General features: G+C 37.1%; 2 protein-coding genes across 2 annotated transcripts; one reads left to right on the plus strand and one right to left on the minus strand.

Moving 5' to 3' along the window:
* The first annotated feature begins 748 nt into the window (after nt 1-748).
* On the plus strand, nt 749-3548 carry LOC121742316 (pentatricopeptide repeat-containing protein At5g39710-like). The gene has a single exon (XM_042135427.1). The coding sequence runs from the start codon at nt 771-773 to the stop codon at nt 3084-3086; it is 2316 nt and encodes a 771-aa protein (XP_041991361.1). The 5' UTR covers nt 749-770; the 3' UTR covers nt 3087-3548.
* Nucleotides 3549-5553: 2005 nt separating this feature from the next.
* LOC121795807 (polyadenylate-binding protein RBP47-like) lies at nt 5554-8806 on the minus strand. Its single transcript, XM_042194426.1, has 6 exons — nt 8406-8806; nt 7322-7799; nt 6754-6785; nt 6547-6677; nt 5992-6088; nt 5554-5884 (listed from the first exon to the last, which is right to left on the minus strand). The coding sequence occupies exons 1-6, from the start codon at nt 8712-8714 to the stop codon at nt 5762-5764; spliced, it is 1170 nt and encodes a 389-aa protein (XP_042050360.1). The 5' UTR covers nt 8715-8806; the 3' UTR covers nt 5554-5761.
* Between the last annotated feature and the right edge of the window lie 1237 nt (nt 8807-10043).

A 10043-nucleotide genomic window follows, 5' to 3' on the forward strand; every position in this document is an offset into this window, starting at 1 on the left:
AAATACAAAAATTTCGGTTTTTCGGTTCGGTTCGGTTCGGGCGAAGAAAAAACCGAAAAACCGAATAACCGAATTATATATATATATTCTATTAATTTAATATATTATATTATATATAATATATAGTATATTATTTTAATAAATTCTACTATATTATATATATTATATGTATTATTAATTTTATATTATATATAAATATTCTATTAGTATATATAAAATAAAATAAAATACAAATATATATATTAATATTATATTTATTTTTTCGGGTTTTTCGGTTTTTTCGGTTTTGTTCGGGTTTTTCGGTTTTTTAAGTTCGGTTTTCGGTTTTTCGGTTTCGGTTTTTCGGGTTCTGTTCGGTTTGGATTTTGAACTAAATTCGGTTTTTCGGTTTTGGTTCGGTTTTGACAAAAAACCGAACCGAAACCCGAATGCACACCCCTAATCATGGAGGTCGAGAGAAGCGAAGGCGCGAAAGAGAAGGCTGGAGTATGAACAAGGGCAGATGGACATTTCACTATTGAATTTAGGGTCAGCATTGTCAATTTCTATGATTTTACACCTATGGCAATTTGTAGAAAGGCTTGTACCAAACACACGCTTAATGAATTTTCTTAACGGGGACAATTTGTACCAAACAATGTACAATCTAGAAAATACTATCCCACAAGAAAAGCTTTTGTATGTAAAATTATTAAAACTCATCAATTCTACCAATCAGTAGTATTTGTATGATGCTATTACCAAAAGATTGTAATTTGATTTTCTCCGAAATGCCCCTCCCAAAATCTCTACTCAGAGTCAGAGCGCTCCACACCCTCTCTTCCCAATCCAAACCGCTCACTTCACTACATCCTCCGCCGCCGCCACCGCCACCGCCACCGGATACCTTCCTCGTCGACAAGGCCATATCAATTCTCAAACACCACCACCCCTCACTCCTCAACCCCTTAATCCCCCAATTCACCCCTGCAGCCGCCTCCTCTCTTCTCCTCCAATCCCAAAACGACCACACCCTAATCCTTAAATTCCTCACTTGGGCTCGCAAATTTCCCTTTTTCACCACCCACCTCCAATGCCTCTGCCTCTCCATACACATTCTCACTCGCTTCAAGCTCTACAAAACCGCCCTAACACTGGCGGAACAAGCCGCCCTCGCTTTTCCCGCCGACCAAAGGACCGATTTGGTCTTTTCCTGCCTTGTCGACACGTATCAGCTCTGCAACTCCAGCTCCGCGGTGGTTGATTTGATGGTAAAGGCCTTGTCTAATTTGAAGCAGATTGATAGAGCTTTGAATTTTGTGAATTTGGCTACAAATCATGGTTTCCAGCCTAGTGTGTTATCATATAATTCGATTTTGGAGGCGATTATTCGGAGTAAGGCTTTTGGATTTGTTGAGTTAGCCAATACTGTGTATAATGACATGATGCATAAAGATGTTTCCCCCAATGTTTTTACTTATAATATATTGATCAGAGGGCTGTGTGCAAATAAGACTATTGATAGAGGGTTGGATTTCTTTGAGAAGATGGAGAAAAGGGGTTGTTTGCCCAATGTGGTTACATATAACACCTTGATGGATGCCTGTTGTAAATCGGGCAACATCAATGAGGCGTATGCATTACTGGACCTGATGTGGGAAAAGAATTTGGTGCCTAATGTGATTACGTACAACGTTATCATAAATGGATTGTGTCGAGAAGGGAGGATGAAGGAGACAGGCAAGGTTTTTAATGATATGAAGCGTCAGGGCTTGGTTCCAAATGAAGTTACATATAATACAATTATCAATGGGTTCTGTAAAGAGGGGAACTTTCACCAAGCTCTTGTTTTACACGCGGAGATGGTTAGGAATGGCTTGTCTCCCACTGTAGTCACTTATACTTCTCTGATAAATAGTATGTGTAAATCCAGAAACTTGCGTCGTGCCATGGAGTTCTTCGACCAGATGCAGATCAGGGGACTGAACCCTAACGAGAAAACTTATACAACTTTAATTGATGGCTTCTGTCAGCAGGGGTTCATGGATGAAGCATACAGATTTTTAAATGAAATGATAAACAGGGGCTTTTCACCCTCAATAGTGACATACAATGCATTGATCAATGGACATTGTGTGGCAGGTAGAATCGACAATGGAGTGGAAGTGATTAAAGATATGACTGCAAAAGGAGTGTCTCCAGATGTAGTAAGTTACAGTACAATCATATCTGGTTTCAGTAGAGATTCTCGTTTGGATGAGGCATTCCAAATGAAAGAGGAGATGGTTAAGAAGGGGATTTTTCCAGATGCTATTACTTATTCGTCTTTGATGCAAGGTCTTTGTGCAGAGAGGAGACTAACCGATGCTCGTGAAATGTTTGAAGACATGTGGAGACTAGGTTTGCAGCCTGATAAGTGTACTTACACTACTCTTATAAATGCTTGTTGTGCTGAAGATGATATGGAAAGTGCAATGTATCTCCACAATGAAATGATCAATAAAGGTGTTCTTCCTGATGTTGTTACCTACAGTGTGTTGATAAACGGGCTTAATAAGCAGGTTCGCAGTAAGGAAGCAAAGCGGCTGCTTTTCAAGCTGTTCTATGAAGAGCATGTTCCTTCTGATGTTACTTATGATTTGCTGATAGAAGGCTGTAGTGGAATTGAATTTCAGAGCAGCGTAGCACTTATGAAGGGATTCTGCTTGAAAGGTTTGATGAATGAAGCTGATCGAGTTTTTGAGGAAATGCTTCAGAGCAACCACAAGCCTAGCGAAGCAGTTTACAATGTTCTCGTACATGGCCACTGTAAAGCAGGAAATTTGCAGAAAGCAATCGATCTATACATGGAAATGGTGCAACACGAACTTGTTCCTCATGCTGTTACCATTATTGCTCTTGCTAGAGAACTTCACAAAGTGGGGAGGACGGAAGAGCTGAATCAAATTTTACAAGATACATTAAGAAGCTGTAAAGTTATTGATGGTGACCGAGCCAAAGTCCTTTTGGAGGTGAATTACAAAGAAGGGAACATGGATAACGTTTTTCACATTCTGCAGGAGATGTCCAAGGATGGCCTGCTTCCCAATGATTTTAAGACTGCATAGGCTTGTGATGTTATTTTATATGGAATCATTAAGCTGTTTGTGTAAAACAGAACAATGGGCTGGGTATGCTACACATGTCGGACTTGCTTTTTCTCCCACAATGAAGTTTTGAGTTATGGCAGTGTGTCCAGATGGTAGCCAGTTTCGAGAAGATGAAAAGAATGGCTGCTAGCTTACTGGGCCTTTGTGCTAACAGAAGCCATTCTTTTTTCCCTGCCAAAAGAAATGGGTGAACCAGTGTCATATCTATAGTGAGATAGACAAGGATGGCCTTGGTTTCAATTCTGGTAACAACAGCTTAGAGTTATGAGCAGACATGCTGACTAGAAGAGTTGCTTCATCTGCTATCCCAAATATAACTCATAGAGAAATCATTTATTTTTAGATGTATTTGGACACAGTCTTGTATTTTCTTTTATGATTTTTATCAAGAGTAAAGTATAGTCTCCGGTTTATTGACTATTATCTGTTATGCAGGTAAGTGTATTAAATCTACTACTACTAATATTTATCACAGATTGCATACAAATTCAAAGGGGGATTAGATATGCAATATTTATTATTGTGGTAGTGCTGGAGGAAGCTTTCTCTCCACAAATTTTTTGGTAATGGTGTTGCATTTGCATACCTCTTGTTGGCTGAACCAGGGGTAACATGGAGTCTTCATTTGCATACCTCTTGTTGGCTGAACCAGGGGTAACATGGAGTCTTCATTTGCATACCTCCGTGACTCCACTGCACACACCAAAATCCATCCATTTTTGTTCACTGCTTCAATATGCTTATTGTATTCATCACATTCACATACCTATATATCCAGATTCTAAGGCCATCAGCCATCAACTCCTTAATGGTAGGCAATAATGTGTCTGTGAAGTCCTTCCAATGTTTCCGTACAATAGGACTGCACAAACGCAACAGAAATAATTTGTTCAAATTGTGTAATCTGGAAATGGATGTATTGTGGTGAGTAGTTGGTACCGGAAGACTTTCCAAGGCCTGGGAATTCCCGTCACGTTATCATGAAGAGCTGTTTGAACTTGAAGGATGTTTAGGTATGATTTAATGTAATGACTAGAGCATTGATCACATCCTGATATCTACACATCAAACGTGTTTATTAAACAAGAATCACCAGATTTAGGATAAATTGATAGTCAAGGTTTACCATGGAAGAGTCTGAGGATGAACACCATGGAGCATAAATGTGATGAGGGTAAATATTGGCTACTGCATCCTCAACCTCATATCTGTAACTCATGCACATGTCTGATACATTGGCACCTTGACTAAAGTCACAGTAATCTACGATTCCTTGATGGGTTTTGCCGGGACAAATATTCATAATACCCTCTATGGTAATCCTCAACAGTCACATTTTTGTGAGCTGGGAATGATACTTGGTATATATTTTGAGTTTAGTGATGAACTCACAGTGATTCCTTTCAAGTTGATGACGGTTTGGTTAGTGATTTTGTTGTTCTGCATGATCATTGAAACCAGCTGAGGCGCGTAGTGGCCGGCATAGCTCTCTCCGGCTATGTCGGGTTTCGTACTCTGGAAACCTCTCCAACCAGTTGTGACGATAAAGGTGTAAGCATCTTGTGCTGTTTGTGCGTCTCTAGTGGTGTAAGTGTAAGCATCTTGTGTGGGTTTCTAAACGCTTCAGAGAGGGAATAGAGGCTCCTTTTATAGGTCTCGAGTTGTTGATGATATCGTGTTGAGTTGAGTTTTCTTGTCTGCAAGTAGAGTTTTATTTGCTGACCTGATTTTCGTTATATAACCATAATTAGTGACAATTATTAGTGTGGTTTACTAAGCAACTAATTGCTCAATATAAGAACAAAATACTCGGTAAAACAGAACACTTTCCGAGCATCGAGAGTGTTTGGTATTCACATTGTCGGAATATTTCCAAGTACTTCCGAAGAGCAACACTTGGAAATTTCCGAGCACTATAATGTAGCTAATCATCGTCACAAACAAATCATAACGTAGTCTAGCCAATGGGTTCACAAACTAAGTGAACAGATTGTGCATATTTGAAGTTAACTTAGACAACCTAGCATTAATTTAAAACAAATTGTGGTTCACAAATTTCATGAATTCGTCATTGTCGGTTATTATCATGATTTGCACAAGGATATCAGATGCTCGGAATTTAAATTGTTCTAGGTGATCAAATCATCTATTCTCCATTTAAGATCGGAGGAGGACCAGAATACTACTATAGTACTACAACAGTCTTATGATGATTGGCACGATATCCAATAAATAAAGCAACGTAAATCTAAAACACAATCTTGAACAAAACAAGATTTCTTTCAAATCAAATCATTTACATATGCTAGTATAGTGCTAGTAAATCTTGATATGCAACTTTGAACTGAATTGGGAACATGCAATTGGGCATAAGGTATTAGTTCAACATGAGGATATAAAAGCGCACACATACATTATCACCCCATTAATCATAATAATTTATCATACCATAGATAATTCATAGCTAAATTTGACACCGTCAAACCTACAAAGAATGAGTCATTAACCAATTCCTGCAAACCTCTTCCAAACCAAAATTCTAAATCCCAATTTATAAATTAAAAAATGAAGCATACGACTCTGACTAGATAACTGGTTCAGCTACAACAATGAGCGTGGTCGCTGTATTAAGATTAGCTGACTGACTGTTCACGGCTCCTACGACCATTTGAAGAAGCCACCCAATAGGCCGGACCACCATAACCGTATCCATTGTAACCTTGCCTTTGGCTCCACTGACTATGATCCCCTCTCGACTGCCGAACACAAATAAACAGATGTAATATATCATGAGAGCCCTCTATATAGATGAGGAACCCTATATAATTTACTAAACAACTGCTTTCCTGGACTTTGGATTTACCTGCTTGTTGTTTAAACTCCGGCCCCAAGAAAGGCGAACCTTCTGCTTACCAATAACCGTCCCATTTAATCTGTGAATTGCATCCTCAGCATTGCTTCTGTTGAAACAGAAAAATATATAGGTCATTTTATTGTTTAGATATAAAATACGCAGTAAACAATCAAGAGGGTTTTTCTTCAGGGCTTGCTAAGTGATAGAAAACCCTTGTTTTCCACCCATCAAATAAAACTTGTACGGAGTATAAGAAAAATAGTCTCTCCATAAAGCAGTATCTAACTGCTGGCAGAGACGATCCACAAATATATAGATGTACATATATTTCATTTATACCATTCCTCAGTCCTCACATTGGCACATTCTCCACATTCAATAAATTCTTAATGTATAAAGAAGTATAATCAGGTAACCTGGTTCTTATTTTACACTTTAATAAATGGTTTCATGAAATCTACATGTAAACAGAAATTGTATTTTCAAACCAGTAAGAAGAAAACAAAAAGGAAAAGAGCATATCAGAAGTAGCAGTCACAAGCACAAACCACATAACAAAATTACCTTTTTTCATATTGTACAAAACCACATCCTCTTCCAGCTGGTATTTTCACAGAGACCACCTCGCCGAATGGAGTAAAAGACTCTCTGAGCATATCATCAGTGACTTCCGAGTCAAGCCCTCCAACAAAAATCTAAAAGAGACATAGGATATCCTTTTAATCATGATACAAAATTTCCAATAGCAAGCAATGTCAGAGCAGAACTTACAGTTGTGCTGGATGACTCATTCTCTGATTGACCTATACATACAGGATCATTTGAAGGGCATCAGCCAGTCAATAAAAAACAAGTCAGAATTCTTGAATAAATGTAACATAATAACAAACATAGCTCATACAAAAATATAAATACAAAGCAACTTCCCAAATTAAACCATAAGAAGAATAAATAGAAAAGGATTAGACTAAATCATGGGTGAAATTTTTAATCCCATGAGCAATATGAGTGTATAAGATGATGCAAATTGGCAAGTTTTTACACTTTCGGCTTACCTTTGTCACTCTTATACATGAGATTTGAGAGTAAAGTGTAAATTAGACAATAATTGAAGAAATATAAATAAAGATTTATGGAGTTTATAACATAAATGGAGCATACAGAGACCTGTAATGAAATAGTAGTAGACAAAAAATTGTTACATATTGAAGACTAGAAACAAGTTATTCACTGAAAAAGCCAGATATTTGGGGAAAAGAGACTTGGAAACATAAAAACTAATTTATGTGAAAAACCATCAAAGAACAGCAGTATAATAATAGTAAGAGTGCCATTACACCTTGAGAATAATATTGTTGCTGAGATGAATATCTCCTGGGGGTTGCTACACCAATTCGCATAGGCCTACTAGAGCACTGGACACCATTCATTTCAGTCACTGCTTTAGACTTCTCATTTTCATCATTGAACCTAACAAAGCCATAACCTTTCGAACGTCCAGTATTTAAATCAACCACCACTTTTACATCTTTAACAGATGGATACCTACTAGCAAAGGTTTCATGCAGCAGTTCATCAGTAACATCAGGCGCCAAATCTCCAACAAATATTGACAAATCAGAACCAGCTTCAGGGCGCCTATCACCAGAGCTAAAGGTAGCCCAGTTTAAGTGAAAAGGTTGATCTGCATTAGGCATCATCGCGCCATTGTAGCTCTGCAGAGCACTCTCTGCTGCATCATGAGAATTGAACTCAATGAATCCATATCTATCCGATTGACCAGTCTGTCTATTGCGAATTATCTTTATCGAAAGGACCTGCATGTTTCGATTTAATAAATCAAACCAAATATAAAATGACAGTGGCAAATGAATTAATAATATATTTTGCAACATTGATTTCTAGACACTAGACAGAGATCATAGATTGATAGTTTTCATCTTTTAGATCAATAATTGATAGATAACTTTTGTTTGGGTTCTAAATTGACAAAACTCCGTTTATATACTATCTCCATCACACCTCAGTGTGATGTTAAAAAAAGATTTTATGAAGACCATCTAAGAATTGGGTATCTGGTTTGCTTCGCAAATATCTGTCATCTGCAGGTTCATTTGACAAGTAAAATCAGTGAGCCAACGAATTTAATTTAGTTTGTCTTAGTTGTATCAAACGATGTAATGATGGCTGCATGTATTGGAATAGCTGAACATGATATAATTAGTTTGATATTGATTCATATCAATTTAATCTGTTTTCGAATTAAGTTCCTGAACTTTACATCAATTCTATTTGGTTACAGACACACACAAGATCTAAGATATCAGTCATCACAAAGTTAAAATTGCAAATCTGGGGCAAAAATAAGATTCAAAGAAGCAAGAATCAGAAATCTAGACGTAGAGATGCGATAAAAGTGTTACCTCTCCAGATTGAGAAAAGCAGGAGTGGAGATAATCCTCATCCATCCACTGCTGGAGATCTCCAATCCAGATTGTCTTATTGTCCTCGCCGGAAGGTTGAATCTGATTGCGGTGCTTGGGTGGATAATGCTTGGGTTGAGGCTGGTGGGGATAGTAGGGCAAGTAATGCGGGTTATACATCATCTGCGGGTGCATAGCCATGGCCGGATACTGCTGCACCGCCATCCACCAATGCTGGTACTGCTGCATCGCTGCCCAATGCTGATGCTGCTGCATCTGCCGTTGCTGATTTGAATCTCCGCCGCTCATCTTGTCTTCAAATTCGAGTTTCGTAGACTACAGGAAACCGCTTCTTCAACCTTGAGAGCGAGGTTTATGAGACAAACCACAAAATAAAGAGATATAATTAGGGATCTAGGCTGCTGGATTTATTTTCCTTTTCGTTTTCCTTTTTTATACTCTAAAAAAATGCTGTAATTTTTAAATCATCGTTATTTTGAATTATCTATTTCCTTAATAACGAAATACTACTGTTTTATATCAATCTAATACTAAAAAAAATTAACATGAATACATGGTGTATTTATGATGGCAAATAAATTCAAATTACAATATTATTGATGAGTATTTATAACAGGAAATAAATTTAAATTACACTCTAAAGTTACCCTTGACTAACCGTGTCTTAATTCCGGAATAAATGTAAATAAGTAAATAGAAGATGATTTTTGAGAAGGGTGCATTGATTTGAGCGCCGCCGAATCTAGACCGTTGGTGGATGTTGATCGTTTGATGACTGGAAAGGTTAAAAGAAGAGCAAGTTGCGGCGGCGTATGAGTATCGAGTGGGTCCCATTTCTATTTGAAGGTATCCGTAGGATCTATTATTCAGAGGTCTTGTACTGCACTCTACACCAATTAATTAAAGTATACTTTCAATATTAATTGACTCATTTTTTTAAGTCATTTTTATTTTTAATAAAATATAACACTCTTTTTTATTTAATTTTTTTTTTATTTTTTTCTACTTTATTAATGATCCATTTAATACATTATTCTTAATCCTCGTGCCAAATAGAAGTACTTCTATTACTAAGGAACGGATGGATAACTTCTTTGTCGTCCCATGATAAATAGTACTCCCTCCGTCCCACTCAAGATGGTTACATTCTTGAGTGGCACGTGATTTTAGGAAGTATAGTTAGGTGGAATAAAGTAGAGAGAAAAAATGTAGTTAAATATTTTAATAAGGAGATAGAGGGTTATTTCCAAAATTGAAAAGTGATCATCTTGATTGGGATAAACAAAAAAGAAAAGGTGGTCATCTTGAATGGAACGGATGGAGTATCGTACTTAGATAGTGACACAAGATTTTAGGATATATTAAAGTAGAGAGAAAATAGTACTCCTTCCGTCCCACAAAAGATATCACATTTGTGGGAGTGCATGGAATTTTAGGAGGTTTTATTTTGTATATTAGGTGGAAAAATAAAATATAATTTTACTTTATTTTGAGAGAGAACTTTTTTTTAAAATGGAAATGTGACAACTTTAGTGAGACAAACAAAAAAGAAAAGTGAGACATCTTTTATAGGATGAAGGGGGTATTTATATTAATGTAAGAGAATTTTTTTTTCGA

The sequence above is a fragment of the Salvia splendens genome, chromosome 1 (genome assembly GCF_004379255.2).
Source record: "Salvia splendens isolate huo1 chromosome 1, SspV2, whole genome shotgun sequence".
Classification (NCBI taxonomy): Eukaryota; Viridiplantae; Streptophyta; class Magnoliopsida; order Lamiales; family Lamiaceae; genus Salvia; species Salvia splendens.

Coding starts and splice junctions, on each gene's coding strand:
- LOC121795807 (XM_042194426.1), bottom strand. CDS start 8,714: ATGAGCGGCGGAGATTCAAATCAGCAACGGCAGATGCAGCAGCATCAG. Junction 6,786..7,321: donor GCAACAATATTATTCTCAAG/GTGTAATGGCAC, acceptor CTGTATGTATAG/GTCAATCAGAGAATGAGTCA. Junction 5,885..5,991: donor GGAGTTTAAACAACAAGCAG/GTAAATCCAAAG, acceptor TGTGTTCGGCAG/TCGAGAGGGGATCATAGTCA.
- LOC121742316 (XM_042135427.1), top strand. CDS start 771: ATGCCCCTCCCAAAATCTCTACTCAGAGTCAGAGCGCTCCACACCCTC.